Source organism: Ruditapes philippinarum, unplaced genomic scaffold (assembly GCF_026571515.1).
Source record: "Ruditapes philippinarum isolate M1 unplaced genomic scaffold, ASM2657151v2 ctg3216_1_1_1_1, whole genome shotgun sequence".
Classification (NCBI taxonomy): domain Eukaryota; kingdom Metazoa; phylum Mollusca; class Bivalvia; order Venerida; family Veneridae; genus Ruditapes; species Ruditapes philippinarum.
Window position 1 is genome coordinate 45,001 of NW_026856175.1, and position 17,464 is coordinate 62,464.

Below are 17,464 nucleotides of genomic sequence, written 5' to 3' on the forward strand. Positions count from 1 at the left end.
CGAACGATTTGAGGAGAACGGAAGAATATATGTTAACTATTTTAGATAAGCGTAAAGGTGAAATGGACCAGATGGTCGACAAACTTGAAAAAGGAATGATGAATATCACAGATAGAGTTCAAAGTCTTTTGAACGAGTACATGTAGGTGTAAAAATTTGGCAATTTCTGTAAAAAAAATCACACGTGAGAAATCAAGCTGTCAGAATTACAAAAAAACCTAAGATCCTATCTCAATTAAAAAATGTGGAAACATTATTTAACAATGTTAGATTTTATAGCATCTCGGCGTGCAAATTTTAACATTGAAGTGGGAGACTTCAATGTGATGACCATTATTTTGCGAGTCTATTGTAAAATATAATCTATGTCACAAAGGGAATTAAATCTGCAGTACAAACATTGTACACTGCGGTATTGGCTACAAAAGTTTTTGGCCCTTAACCCATTTCTTTTTAAAAGGTTTTCTTGTAATTCCCCTTTTATAGAAAATGCTGTTCACGTGTGTTATGATTTTAAAATTTTGCCCCCGAAATATGTGAAAATTGATAGCTTTTAAAAATTTAAAACTTTTAAAAAATAAAAAGGGAAAATTTAAAAAGGAACCTACTATTAAACCTTTTTTTTTTTTGTACGTTTTTATTATTGTTTTTAAATTATTTAAATTTTCCCTTTAAATTTATTCAGAAAAAAGTGGGGAATTTTTATTTGTCACAAAATCTACTAAAAAAATGAAATTTTTTAAATTGGGAAAAAACAATTAAGTGTATAAAATTTTTGGAAACAAAGGTTTTTAAAACAAGGGTTGGGAAAATTGTTTTTCGAACATTGCGACGCATTGTGATTTATTTTTTGTTCTCTACGTTTATTAGGTTTCAAATATTGTTTGTTTGTTGATCGAAGCAATGTCTTATTTATTTTACTTCTACAATTAAAAACGTAAAGAAAAATTACATTTTTATTTTCTTTTTATTATTGTAAAATAAAAGTTTTCTGGGACTTCAGCCTCATTAAGTAAGTAAATTGTTATGTATAGCACTAACAAATACCAGTTTTACTGACAATTTACCCTGCATTCCTAGAACATTATCGTCAGTTTAAGTTTTATAACAAACCAATTGCAATTGTCTAAAAGGGATGAAAATAGTTGAAAGTCAAACGACTTGGTTCCTGACAAGACAGTCAGGTAATTGGTGTCTGGTCTAAAATTATCGCTCCCGGCAGACGACAAATTGTTCTACATCACGGTAAATGGGGAATGTTAATATACATGTTTTTGTCATCTACATGACATAAAAAATTTAAAATTTATCAAGAAAGTTTAAAACGATTTGCAGGCTCGGTTTAATTCAGCCAGATCATGAACGATACTTAAAGTGCAAGCTTCATGCCACTCCTGTAGCATCGGCTTAATCTGAATATGAAATTATATAATTTTGAATGAGAACACATCGCACATTGTTCATATGGATATAATGCAACATTTAATGCGATAGCGACATTTCATGAAATGCGAATGGTTTAAATAATATATGTGTAACTTAATAGAAATGGGACATTTATTGAAGTAAGACCTTCTTTGTACAAAAAATAAATAAATAAAAAAATATCACATAGACGGTGTAAAACTTGCCCTGTACATTTAAATCATATAGAAGAAAAATAGCATGTGCTACGAGGAATCTTTTATTGAGCAAATTGTAGTTCATGTAAATCATAAATCTTTTACATGTATTGTATTTCAATTTCATAATACTTTTATACATTTCTTTTCAGAAACGTTTGGTTACAAGACTGTAGCTTTCAGTGCTTATAATCCATTCGACAAGAGTTTACAAACAAACGAAATCCTAATTCTTCAGTCGGTACTCATTAACGAAGGGCAAGGATATGATACTAAAAGTGGAATATTTACGGCTCCAACTAATGGTCTGTATCATTTCACCGCTCATGTTTGCAACACACACGCACTAGTCATTCACTACGCTATTGTGAAAGATGGTGATTGGATAGCAAGATCACAACAATTTGAACAAGCCGATGAAAATTCACACAAATACGCCGGCTGCAGTTCTGTTAGCGCCCTTACAAGGATGGCATCGGGCGATCAAGTTTGGATAATGTGTACTGCTGGATATGGCTCAGCAGCATTTGTTCAGATTCACGATGACAGCCATCTTCGAAATTCGTTTATTGGTGTTCTCCTTCATACATAATACTTTAACAATTAATTTGATCGTTGATTGATATTTTATATCCCATATCATTATATCGTTTACTTGTAAACTTCTTTATTTCACATGTTTTAGTAAGAGCTTAAAACTAAGAGTTATATTCACAAATATATTTTTATTGTGTATTTCTGTTACAATTAAATAATGATATTTTATAAACTTATAAATGCAATCTCTGCATTTAATCATACTGAAATTTTTTAGTTAAAAGTTTACGACATTTACTAACGTTTCAAGGTGATGATGAATATTAAACTAATTGGATAGATAAATAACCAAGCAACTCTACATGTGGCATTTTATTTTGAATGGTACCATGTTATAAAAATGTTTTGTTGCTGTTGTTGTTTATTGTTGTTGATGTTTGGGTTCTTTGGGGGGGGGGCTGGGGGAGAGGGGTTTTTTTTTGTTGTTGTTGTTGTTGTTGTTTTGGGGGTTTGGGGCGGAGGGAGAGAGATGTTGCGTCGCACCAACACTGTAATAGTCGTGTTGCGTCTTTCCAGATTTACTAGAGACAGGAGACCGCAGGTGCCCATTGATCCCTGAAATACTGTCAAAAAGGGCACATGACTGGAACTACCAACGTTCTGTACACCAGGAAACTATATTAAGTGTAAATTGAGTAAAGTCTTGATTGAGCCCAATCAACTTAGATTTTTCGGAGTTCATATATATTCCGTTGATTATAAATACCCCGCGTAATGCTGTTATAGAATTTTTGGTGCATTTGATTTTATAACTTGTACAAATTGGAATAATTTGCTATCACTTATATAATTCAGAAAACATAAATACATATACCTTAACAAAGCGACACTTAAGGTAGCACTCCACACTAAATTTCAAGTTTCTGCCGTCAATGTCCTACAAGCAATATGTCTGATAAATCTGATCCCAAACTACACGACCTGGAAAAAGAAAACAAATTTTGTTAAGAACATATATGTCATAACATTGCAAATCTGTAATGAAATCATCCCATGTGCAACAGTCAGGCAGTTAAAAGAATTCACATTCATTCCGTAAAAGCCAAAAATCTATAGTGGTCCGAGACCCAAATCAATATATTTCGTCCCTCCGGCAAAAAATACCTGCAAATATACAGGCTACAGAAACTCTGTCACTGCTTTAGCAACTCACTATACATGCAAACTATCACAAAGAAATAAGTGCTTGGCCTTGTAGATTTTTTGCTATTGCTGAAAGTTTGTACCTCCCTGTAAAATTACTTGTTTTCACCGAGCATGCTGTTTAAAAACAAAGTTTACAAACAATGACGGCCTTGACATCTATAATTATCAGCATGTGATTTCCAACCGTGTTTTCGAATTTTGCCAATGATCTCATTACATGTCACAAAAACAAACTTCTAAAAAGCATTTTAAAGACAACCAGTCATTTAAATCCACAATAGTCACTATATCCATGAAATCCTCCCTGGCCATTCGAAAATGTGGCTTAGTTTAGTGTTGTGTGCTGCCTTAAGTAGTTGTTTTGAGTTTTTACAAGCTTATGCTGACATTTTATTAAATGTTTTAAGTAAAGAAGACTTGTTAGAAACTTTACAGTTAATTGTAGTCCAATATATTAGACCTTACGAGACTGTTATTGTTTATGATGATCAATCCCGTCGTCTAAAAGATATTGCCCATAGTGCACCTAAAAAAATTTTAAAAAAATTCAGATATCTAGCCAGATATTCAAGCTTTAATAAAAATCTATCAAATCTTATTTCTATTTCATGCTCAATCATTAATACAAAAATATGAACAGTGTGATAATCGATTAAAAATCAAATACAAACAACATTCTATTTTTTCCTATCCGCTATACTGCTTAAGTTAAACGCTTTACAGATTGATTTCAAATTTTAGAACGGAAAATATATTCGTATACGTTGACGGTTCAAAAATATTCCGGTTTGAAATTTGTGGTCTAATCTTTTAAACGCGTGCATTCGATAAACCAATCAGATTCAGCGCTTAATGTGTCGACTGTATATGGAATTTAATTCAATAAAAGGGTTTAAACAGAGTTCACTCAGTTTGTAGAACTAGTAGTAATAGTCGTAATTGTAAGTAAAGCCGTTGAAGTGGTACTGGTATTCGTCCTGTAAGTCGAAGCTGTATAGATAATTGTTAGAAACAGATAAAGTCGTATTCGTCGTCCTTATCGTGAATAACGAATTGTACAAGTTAGAGTCGTAGTTGCCGTAACCTTAGTCGTCTACAGAGTCTTTAAAGTTGTATCCGAGGTGGATAATGTAGTCTTAGCCGTACTCAAATCGTAGAAGTCATTGTTTTTCTTTTAGTCGTTTTCGTACTTGCTGTAGAAGTTTTCATATTCATAAGTTATAAAAGTCGAATTCCTTTTTTTTTATCGTTTCCGTACATGTATATGCGTATAAGTTATAGTCGTAGAAATGGCTAAAGTCATCGGCATAGTCGCTTATACCGCTTGTGTCTTAGATGTATACGTGCGATGTAGCCTTGTAACACCGCACTTTGGGGTCAAACGCACTTTGGGGTCCGACCCCAAAGTGCGTTAAACTTCGCACCGCACTTTGAGGTCAAACGCACTTTGGGGTCAAAATCGAGTCTGGTTTCGCCCGACCTTTTTCGGTCCATTTTTTAAATCATATGTATTTTATATAATTGTTGTTTTTTAATTATTACATGCTATTATAGTAGTGTCTATTTGGAAAGGGCTGTTGATTGGTTATTGTTTCATGAATATGCACCACTCAACCCCACTCCCTGAGAATAGTGGGGGCATTGACTTTAAACCATGCTGACCACTGGTAAAATCTTTGCCCTGCGGGGGATATTCAGATAATCACATTCCTGCCTTATGCCCCGGAACAGTGCAGACATCAAAACACGATTCCTTTTTAACCCGCACTCTCCCTGGGGCAAGGGAGGTGGTTACAACTTACAAATGACTGGTGTATTACAATAATGCACAATAAAAGATCTAAATAGGTCGTTATATTTCACTGATTTAGAAAACAATATATATACATGTATATATATGTATATATACTAAAAAGTGTTGTTATCTTTTTGATACCTCCAAAAATGACAATATGGGTATTTGCAAATGGCGTTTGCAAATGGGGTACTGTAATTTACAGATGGCGAAGTGTTTGAAACTGGTGTTTTACAAATGGCGTAATTATCCAAACCTCTACTTTGCAAATAGCGTCATGTAAAAATTTGTACGGAAAAAGTTAAAAACAAAACAAAAAATAAAATATGTACAAAAAACTCAAATAAAATATGTATGCAAAACTAAAAAAGAATATGTATGCAAAACTAAAAAAAAGTATGTATTCAAAACTAGAAAAAAAAATGTACGTTATATTATAAATCCGTGGTACGACAAACAAAAAAAAACAAAAATATGTACGAAAAAAAAAATTAAAAAAGAAAGTACCAAAAACAAAAAAAGTTGCAGATGTCACTTTTATGCCACCGTTCAAAATACTATAGTACAGAAATTGTGTATTCCTTAAGTTAAAAGATGCTGCGAAAAATATCCCGTTCTGTCAGTTAACTTTTGGTGCCATGTTGAGCCCCTTTTTAAATATGTTGGGAATGAAATAAAATGCAGTTAATTTTTTTACGAAAGAACTATAAATATACTCTATTGCAATGTTCTGGTGAAACATCAAGTTTTTCGATCGGACTATAAATAGTGATTTTTACAAATACATTATTAAGCTTATCAACACACTTAAGGGTTTTTGTAAGCTCCGTAACAACCGTTCGCCAGAGGCTTTTTTAATAGGAAATCTTACATACTTCTTTAGAAAGAGCAAACATGAATTTTATTATGTTAAAAATAATGGTATCAGAGAAATGTAAGATGCTTGTTACCTGAATAAAGAAGCGATAAAAGTGAAATTATTTTTCATAAAACTAGTCAAAACAATGTAGTATTTCCATACAAAATACTTATTCACTTTAATTGTACTCATCATTGTCAAAAAGCAACTGTTACAGATGAAAAGGATGGTTCAGGTAATTGACCAATGTGTATTTTTCATAATATAAAAGAACATCAAAATAAAACAGCTTTTAAGAAAAACAAATAAAAGCATAATGGGCCTTTAAAATGTTATTTTTAACCCTCGGGGGGGATCGATACCCCACACTCCCTCTATACACCCAGTATTCTGAAGCTCCGCTCTTAATGTGCGACTACTTAAATAGTTGATATTTTAGTACTGCCTGTACGGACTACTACTTAAAGCCGCATCAACACCTAGTCAAGTTTCTTATGTGTCACATTAAGCTAAATAAATGGCTATTTTAACATATTATCAGGCAATTTTTTTTACTGAAATGTCTTACTAAGATTAACCAGAATTAATACCTTTGTCTATGCTAAGACTATATCATTTCTGTAAAAAGTGTAAATAACAAACGGGAAAATGATGCATTAAGCTTAAAACAATGGAGTTAATGAAAGGTGTACATACTTTTAAAATAAATGGAAAATTTGAGAAAAACATATTTTAAGCTTAATAATTGATACAAATTGTTTATTTGGTAATTTATTTAGTGAAAGTCCTTCACTTATTTATCAAGACCATTTAAATCCCTATTGATTCAGGGCACATGTTTTGTGTCTATTTAATACCTTGATTTTTTGTTTACCATTGGTTTTGGCTACACTATATTATTTAAAACAAAATGAACATAAATTTTCTCTGACCCGAAAGTGCGGTCGTTTGCCTGATGTTAAAAATGCATATGTACCTGTTTAACGCACTTTGGGGTCGAAATTAGACACCAAAGTGCGTAACGCACTTTGGGGTTGAACTCTAAAATACGTAACGCACTTTGGGGTCGGACCCCAAAGTGCGTTTGACCCCAAAGTGCGGTGTTACATAGCCTATCTTTTACTTTCTGTCAAAAACTTTGATCAGTTTCCAATATATAATACGAATATATATAAGTAAATCGACAATTATTTTCTAGCAGAGGCTCTCCCTCCATCCCAATTATTCTACCTGTACATCTAAAAGTGATTGAAAACTGTAGGTTGGCAGATCTTTTATTATCTGCAGTGTGTGTCTCCCGCTAAATTGATAAGTTTGTTATTGGTTGTTGGTTGTTTTTTGTTGTTGTTGTTGTTGTTTGTTTCTTTTCAATACGTTACTCGTGGTTGCTGAAGACAAAAATTTAAAGTCTAGCCTAGGGCAAATGGATTATGCCCCTCTGTAGATCTACTGTATTATTAATATTAAGCCCCTTGAATGTCAGAGAGGAAATCACTTTAAATGCCCATATTGACTACGGTCTACAAAACAGCCTTTGTTTGTGTTAACAACCTATGCATGTTATCTCAGATAGCTGCATATTAGAACTTCACTAGTCAATATCACGAGGCCTTATTTATGGAAATTTTATTCAGATATTAATTATAATGAAAGCAAAAAACTATACGCATGAGCATTTTAAATGGCATAAAGATATGCATTGCACAGTACCTAATCATTCCTATTAATATCAAGTGAAAATTCAAAGGAAATAATAGTATCTAACAGTCTTACAGAGGTTAAAATCTGAAAAATTCTGGGAAGAATGAAGAAAGTTGTGCCTGAAAATGTGCACTTAAAAGTGCACCAGAAGCCACCATTTTATATGTAGTTTAATTCTTTTTGTAGAGGAGGACACCTAGAATCCCAAAAAGAATCTTCAAAAGGAGAAAAGGAATTAGGCACCACACACACACACTCCCCCTCCCATTCAATCAGAAAATAATCCTTACAGGCCTGTATACATCAACTTTTAGATATGACTGTAAAACAAAAACTAACAAATCAAATCGTGCAATACAGCAACATTCATGTGAGTTCGTGTGTTCATCCTATAACAGAACAGAACAGAACGTTATTTTATTTTGACTTGTACATAGTGTGATAATACATTGATATTTATGTAATAAACAAAAAATTTCCAATTCAAATTTCCAATGAATTGAAACAAACATTAAAGACAATGTCACGCTACTTCAAATCAACAAAAATTGATGTTACAGTGTGAAGGATAAACTGTTTTATACGTTATTAAATATACATGTTTACTTAACAGACATATCATCCGAAAAATATCTACACGTTACATAAACTGTTACAAAGCATTGTGTGTTAAAGAATCCCCATCTACCGCTATAGCACATTATTTATGTGCACACAAACCGCAAACAACAAAAACTCATCATTTATATGTGATCGAGTGCATATTTCTTATCTCCTTTTGCATGTAATTGTCCATTCATCATATTCATAAGTGTGCATTTTTCTTCCCCATAATCACCATTATAACAACAAATAGGCAATATATCATATTTTCCTTTTCCAATTAAGTAAATTATCAATTATTTTGTAAACAATAAAGCTATTGTTTTGTTGTTTTCTTGCGGGAGATTATAACTTTCTTACTTCCTTTATGTTATAATTCAAGTGATTTATGAAAGCAACATAGTACTAGTATATTAATTTAAAACGCTTTAAACACTATCCGTTGTTTAATAGCTTCACAAAATGTCGATCCTTCATTTGACCCTTCTTTTTACGACTCTTGCATTAAGTTGATACTGCAGAACCAATGTGCTCACAATTTGAGAATGACAAACGTTTAATGGAATATATGATCAAAACAAGATACGAAGTGAAGAATCTGACGAAAGATTTGAGAAAAACAGAGGAGTATCTATTAGCTGTCTTGGAATGGCGCAAAAAAGAAACGAGACAGCTTGAAGAAGGATTGCTGAACATTACAGAAAAAAGTTAACAATCTTCAAGGTATAAAATTAATCGTTTAAATCTAGTATGTGATGTGAAATTTATTCAATAATTGCCATATAGCTTTAAACATACAAATCAAAACATATATATCATATTCATTTCAATACTAATCATCTAACTAGCCAAAGATAAAAACTAACTATTCAATTTACTTAATTTCATTCAGTAGGTATTTTATTGTTGTTTTTTTTTTGTGTTTTTTTTTGTTGTTTTTTTTTTGTTTTTTTTTGTCAATCTTATTTCAATTTTATTGAATTTGAAACTTTTATTTTATAAATGGGATTTAAGACTGATACGTATAATGATACTTGCTTGCAAAATTATTTAAAGAAGAAATGTTCTTATTAAAATTGGTAATATGCACAAACTTAAATCATCATTACACTATCACATTTTGTTTTGGAGTCTGTTTTTAAATTATCCCTTTTATGGTAATAATTTAGTTTGTAACATCGAGTTTTGATGTTCAACTACTTATTCAACAAGAGCCATTTTAGCATGGCAATTCCCCGCCGAATGTGTTTGTTGATTGGAAGAATGTATATGTAGTAGAGCAGAATAATTCAATTTAAATAGGTCTTTTGGTAATGAAAACTGATGGCTGAAGTGATCACAGATTTGAAACCAATGTGAATACTGATGGCTGAAAATAACAAAGGGCAATAATTGCAAAATAATGCAGCGTAGGTTATCATTTTTGCATGCTGCACTCCTCCACGAGATCTATCCACCTATGAAGTTTCAAGTTGATACCTGATAAGTTCCGGACAAAAAGTATGAAAAATAACAAAAGGCAATAACTCAGAAATTATGAATGGTACAGTTTTCATTCTTGTTTACTGCACATCTCCTGAGTGAGATCTATCCACCCATGAAGTTTCATGTTTATATCTCAAAGGCTTTTTGAGTTATACTCTGGACAAAAATCAAGTTCGGAAAATAACAAATGGCAATAACTGAAAAATTATACAAAATAAAGTTATCATTCTTGTGCACTGCACTCCTCCTCAATGAGGTCTATCCACCTATGAAGTTTTAAGTTGATATCTCTAACACTTTTTGAGATAAGCTCCAGACAAAAAGTATGGACAATAACAAAGGGCAATAACTAAAAAATTATGAATGGTAGATTTATCTTTCTACAAGTGCACTGCACACCTCCTGAGTAAGATCTATCCATCCATGAAGTTTCATGTTGATATCTCAAAGGCTTTTTGAGTTATGCTCTGGACAAAAATTAAGTTTGAAAAATAACAAAGGGCAATAACTGAAAAATAATACAGGGTAGAGTTATCATTCTTGTGCACTGCACTCCTCCTCAATATGATCTATCCAGCTATGAAGTTTCAAGTTGATATCTCAAACACTTGAGATAAGCTCCGGACAAAAAGTATGAAAAAAATCAAATGACAATAACTCAAAAAGTATTAAGGGTAAAGTTATCATTCTTGCACACAGCATTCCTCCTCAATAAGATCTATCCACCTATGAAGTTTCATGTTGACATCTCAAAGACTTTTTGAGTTATTCTCCACTCAGGTGAAAAATTATGTATGAAAAATAACAAAGAGCAATAACAAAAAAATCATAAATGGTAGAGTTATCATTCTTGTGCACTGCACACCTCCTGAGTGAGATCTATCCACCCATGAAGTTTCATATCTCAAAGGTTTTTTGAGTTATACTCTGGACAAAAAATAATTTTGAAAAATAACAAAGGGCAATAACTGAAAAATAATACAGGGTAGAGTTATCATTCTTGTGCACTGCACTGGATATGATCTATCCACCTATGAAGTTTAAAGTTGATACCTCAAATACTTTTTGAGAAATGCTCCGGACAAAAATTTCGGACGGACGAATGGACGGACGGAAGGAAGGACAGACGGACGGAGAGTATTTCTATAAAAATCGAGGTTTTTATTTTCAATTTCTACGCATCTCAGCTGAATTGTTGCAACAAAAAAGAGTATAAATCAAGACTTTTGTTTGTTTGTTTGTGTGTTTGTTTGTTAAGATTTTTTCTTGTACTCAGAAGATGATACTTAAATGTACAAGCAAATAACATTAAACATATATGCAATTTGTGTAAAGAAATGACTTTGCACATAGCCTATGCACAAATTTCTGATTATTTTCTGTATAAATTTTGACAAAGAAGACAAGAAATTTCAAGTAAATCTTAACATAATCTCATAATCTGTCATTATTTCATTTTCAGAAACTTTCGGTCACAAGACGGTAGCTTTCAGTGCTTATAATCCATTCGACAAGAGTTTACAAAAAAAACGAAATTCTTATTCTTCGGTCGGTGCTCATTAACGAAGGGCAAGGATACGATACTAAAAGTGGAATATTTACGGCACCAACTAATGGTCTCTATCATTTCACCGCCCATGTTTGCAACACACACGCACTAGTCGTTCACTATGCTATTGTGAAAGATGGTGATTGGATAGCAAGATCACAACAGTTTGAACAAGCCGATGAAAATTCAAACAAATACGCCGGCTGTAGTTCTGTTAGCGCCCTTACAAGGATGGAAATAGGTGAACAAGTTTGGATAATGTGTACTTCTCGATATGGCTCAGCAGCATTTATTCAGATTTACGATGTGTAGTGTATCGCCCAGATCTGAATAACTCAATATGATTAAGTGTATAACAAATAGATAGTTTTATTTCAATCATATTAGGCTTAAAAGCCCACTATGACATGATAACAGCATAATACTAGACAACGAACAGTGCATATACATTGAAATACATAACATAGCATGATGATAATATCGGAGAAGATCATAACGACAAACTCTTCAAGTATAAATACATTAATGTTGTGTTTAACTTACATATATATGTATAGTTATCATTTGATATAAATGTAATCCAAAACATATATATTTAATAAATGTTTAAAGTTTTAAACCTATGTGAAATTATATACATTCATCAAATAATAGGCTATATACATACATGTACTGAATATATCCACGATTCTTGCCACATTCTAAGACAAGAAACATAGAATATAATGGATGCATATTTAATTCGTTTGTAATGGTTATAACATAAATATATCGGCCTTACCGAAAAGAAATTGCAAGACTGATAATATGTTATAAATTAACAATCATGTTCAAAATGACTTATTGTCATTAATATGTTTGTTTTACATAATTTATATACGTTTATTTAAGATGAGATATTTCAACAAAATGAGCACATCACATACAATGAAATAAATATGCATACTACACAATGTATTATAAACATTATTCATGTGTCATAGCTCTTTCGCCATAGAGACAAAAGAAAATTTATAAAGTATCAAAAGTAACCCTAGAATATATTCATCTTTTGAAAGCATATATATCACCTAAATTAATATAGTATGCATAGTTTATAGAAAAAAGACAATTTACTTAACAGTATACTTAGACACTAACTTATATTAATGAATACATGAGATTGTTTCAACTAACGGTATTAACAAAAAACAATTATAACTTTAACAAATAATTAAATGATAGAATTTCTTAGTTTAAAAGCTTTTTCAACAAATATTCCCAGGTTTCTTATCACTTTTTTATTTTCTGAATTTAATAGTTCTATAAATTTATACATATTTGGTCTGTTCCAAAACTTCTTGTGAATGTAAGTGTTTCTTAATTCTGTATATAATGAGCATTCAATAACAAAATGGTATTCGTCTTCAAGAGTATTGCATATTGAACATTTTCTATCGTTTAAAGGTGTTCTGGTTGGTTTTGCCCACCTACCAGCTTCTACTTGTAGTCTATGAGAGGACACTCTCAGACGTGTTAATGACTGAACAAATTCATTTGCAGTAAAACAATCAAGATATGGTTGGTACCTAAAGAAAGAAATATTTCTATAAAACAAAGCTCTACTAGAATTTGATAAGCTTGAGTTCCAGTTCTGTATAAATTGGTCATTTAATCTTTGTTTAACTAAGGACAAAAATATCTTATCATCACTTACACCTTGATATAACCATGCGTCAACAAAACCTAGTGAACATAACAAATCTTTTAACATTGAACACCAATTTTGCCTATTTTCATACTGTTCAAAATCATCCTTTAACAAAGAGTAAATAATGAAGACATACTTGTTTCTTCCCAAATGTAATATTTTTAACCAATATTTAATAATATTCAAAAAAATGCACAGTTTTAAAGGATACCCGACCTAATTCCCCATAAATAAAGTCATTTTGTGTAGTTTTTTTCACACCCAAAATTTTTTTACAAAATTGTAAATGCACCCTTTCAATTGATAAATCATTGACAAAACCACACACTTCGCTGCAATAATTTAAAATCGGAGATACGAGTTTATCAAATAATTCTAATTTATGTTTTGGTTGTAAATAGGTAAATTTGTATAAATATTTATTCAGCTTAAATACTGCTTTTTGCGCTTGACCTGCTATAGTATTGTTGGCGGTACTTAATGAACCTCCACTTGTAAAAACAACACCTAAATAACAAAAAATGTTCACAATCTGAATAGACTCAAAATGTCAAGTCCTTCACATCACTAAAAACAAAAAAGTCATCAACAACAAGTACTTCCTTCATGGCCAAGCTTTAACATCAGTTCCTAGCTCAAAATACCTTGGCCTTGACTTGTCCACAGACCTTAACTACAACACACATATCACAAGAATTACATCAAATGCAAACAAAACCCTAGGATTCATAAAACGAAATATCAATACAAAAAATGAAAAAGTAAAACAACTAGCTTATAAATCCCTAGTAAGACCCCAGTTAGAATACGCATCAACTGTTTGGAGCCCCTACACACAATCAAACATCCAAAAAATAGAGATAGTCCAAAGACGAGCGATACGCTGGGTAAAACAGGATTACTCCCCTTTGTCATCAGTTACAGCCATGCAGAAAGATCTTGGCTGGCGTTCTCTCGAGCATCGCAGACTAGACTTTAGACTTATTATGTTTTTTAAAATTTACCATAACCTAGTAGCCATTAGCCTTCCCACCTACATTAAAACTCCATCTAGGCTTACTAGACATATGCATCCCCTCTCTCTTAGGAAAATACAGGTTACATCAGACTACCATAAGTTCTCCTTCTTCCCCCACTGTATCACACTTTGGAACCAGCTCCCAAGGAACATTGTCACCCTGCCTGATCTAGATCAATACAAACAGGCAGTGGTTAAGATACAGTATTAGTTGACTTGTTGTGTTTTTACTTTTAAATCTTTCTTTCACCCTTACTAATAAAAATATTTTAACAATGACTAGAAGTTTTCAATGTCTCTCACTGTCCTGATCATGTTCATTTTCAGGTTTTTACTTTCTCTCACACCTTTTACTAACACACCCGACGCGCACAATTTCCTGCCTATAACACTCGCGAGAGGGGTTGGCAGTACTCAGAGATAGATAGATAGGCTGTTCATTGTATAAAAATTCTAAATTTCGTGGTAATGTTCCCCCTTTTTTAAAAATCATAATTTTTGTTTTAGAGACATTCACCTTCATTTTCCACAGCTCACAATAATTGTATAATAAATCAATACTTTTTTGAAGTTCTTCAGGTGAATTTGCGAATATAACAATATCGTCTGCGTATAGTAATAAAAATATTTTAAACATGTTTACATCTAAGCCAGTCATATTACCATGTATAAAAACATCTTCAAGGTCATTTATGAACATAGAAAATAAGACAGGAGATAGACATTCTCCTTGTCTTACTCCTAGTAAATATGAGTATTCCTCACTTAACATGTTACAATGCTGAACTCTTGATTTTACAGACTCATAAATGGATTTTACAATATCAAAAATCTTTCCTCGTAAACCTAGTTGTATCAATTTGTACCACAGATTATCTCTAACAATATAGTCAAATGCTTTACTAAAATCAACAAATAAAGTATAAAGTTGCTTTCCTTGATTTAAAAAGTGTGACAATAATCCATTTAATACATATATATTATCTACTGTACTCATCTTTGATCTAAACCCTGCTTGTGCTTCTATATAAACATTGTAATTTTCTGCCCAAAACTTTAAATAATCTATTATTAATAATACGGGTGAAAATTTTACCTAAACAGCTTAAAAGTGTAATACCACGATAATTCTCAACATTATTAATGCTCCCTTTTTATGTAAAGGTATTACATAACCTTCTGACCACCTAACAGGAAAATAACCAATATCATATATTTTATTAAATAACGAATACAAAACAGGTAATAAAATATCTTTACCTTGTACAAAAAATTCGTTCAACAATAAATCAGGCCCGCTTGACCTATTATTCTTGAGCTCCTTTAAAGCTAAACTAATCTCCTCCGTAGTGATGATGGTATTCAATTCATTAAACATTATTTTAAATTCATTATTTTCATAACGCTCTACAAAATGTAAAATATCTTCGTCAGGTGAAAAAAATCTAACATCTGGACTATTTACGGCTTTAAAATATTGGGCAAATGTAGATAACGGTATATTAGAATGATTTACACCAGAAGCTTCTTTTAACATTTTCCAATACAAAAGTGCATTATTATATCTTACAGTTAACAGTTTATTTGTTTTTTCTTTATCAAAATTATATCTACATTTACGTAATACAGTTTTATACTTAGACCTGGCTTTTACCATGTTTACTCTATTAAAATCATTCTGACAATCACGATATTTGTTTAAACATTTATAAAATATTTGCTGCTTTTCAAAACACTCACTATTAAACCATGGTTGATTTACATCATTTGTTACACACTTAGAGCCAGTGGCTGAACCCCTTTTGATAAAAGGAGAAGCAATATTATTAAACATGTTTTCTAAATTTTGCAAACAATTATCAATGTCGTCCTTTGTAGAGCTTAATAAGATATTATTTTCTAAATTATCAAGATTCTCAATATTTTCTTCTGCTGATAATAACTCAATATACTGATCTTTCAAATTTTCTTTCCATACATAGGTATAATCAACACTATCATAATTCTGATTTAAATTAAAATTATAATCATATATACTGTCCACATAATCAGTAGATTTCTTGAACACAAAAGAAACAGTTATAAGACAGTGATCAGACACAATATTAGGACAATCAATATCAAATGTACCAATTTTCTCACATATACTATTTTTACACAATAAATAGTCAACACATGTTCACGTGACTGTTTATTATTATCTATTATTATACAAATGTATTTGTCTCATATTTTTGTATTGTAATGCAAACTGGGATATATATTCAATAAAACTTGAAAAACAATATCAAGTTTATAAACGTCAGATATATGTATTTATTTAGTATAAAAATTATTATTCTATAAAATAAAACAATTGCTTAATCAGTGTCTTTAACAATTTCACAATTCTTAAACAATTACGTAAAGCAATAAGAATTAATGTCAACTGCGTATTTAGCGTAATTAAACCTAAGTGAGTGAGTCTGTTTAACATCAAAAACTACACTGAAGAATATAATATTTTGCTTACCTTAAATACTAAAATATTATACGCCTTGTTGGTCTCCGTCAAGGGGAGGTAATGTCACCTCTACTATTTTCAATTTTTGTAGAAGACATTGAATTGTATCTTCAAAACAATCCCGACTCAGGTTTAATATTAGATGATATTGTTTTAATTCTTTTACTTTTTGCAGATGATATGGCAATTATAGGCAAAAGCCCTGAGGAAATACAGGAACTTTTAGATCTTTTGTATTTATATTGTAACAACTGTGGCCTTAAAGTAAATACAACAAAAACTAAAATAATGGTATTTAGAAAAAGAGGTCGTATTTTACCAACTGAGCAGTGGAACTATAATGGCCAAAATATTGAAGTAGTTAATGATTTTAATTATCTTGGGACAGTTTTTAATTATACGGGCAATTTTACATTAAATCAGGAATATTTGAGTGGTAAAGCTTTAAAGGCAATGAATGTTCTTCTTTGTAAATTGAAAAAATTTGACCTTTCTCCCAGAACATTATGTCAGTTATTTGACTCATTTGTTTCATCGATATTAAATTATTCATGTGAAATCTGGGGATATACTAAGTCTAAAGAGCTAGAAAGAATACATTTAAAATTTTGTAAAAGGTTATTAAGAGTTCAACCTAACACTTGTAATGCTAGTGTATATGGCGAACTGGGAAGATATCCCTTATATATTCATAGGTTTGTAAGGATAATAAAATACTGGTTAAAAATTGTAGAAACTGATAACATAATCCTTAAGACAGTATATAATCAAGCTCTAGATGATAGCAACAATGGTCATAAAAATTGGGTTTCGAATGTAAAGAAGCTTTTGAATGATTATGGATTTTCATATGTATTTGATAATGTTAATATTATTGACAAAAAAATATTTTTATT

General features: G+C 31.3%; 1 protein-coding gene across 1 annotated transcript in view; it reads left to right on the forward strand.

Annotated features, from left to right (window-relative positions):
- LOC132745695 (heavy metal-binding protein HIP-like) overlaps window positions 1-2,214 on the forward strand; it is a 2,257-nt gene extending 43 nt beyond the window's left edge. The window contains exons 1-2 of the mRNA XM_060734659.1: window positions 1-123; window positions 1,775-2,214. The exon at window positions 1-123 is cut by the window's left edge and continues 43 nt beyond it. Of these exons, the coding sequence (XP_060590642.1) occupies window positions 1-123; window positions 1,775-2,214 (563 nt within the window). The remainder of the gene's footprint in view (window positions 124-1,774) is intronic.
- The last annotated feature ends 15,250 nt before the right edge of the window (window positions 2,215-17,464 follow it).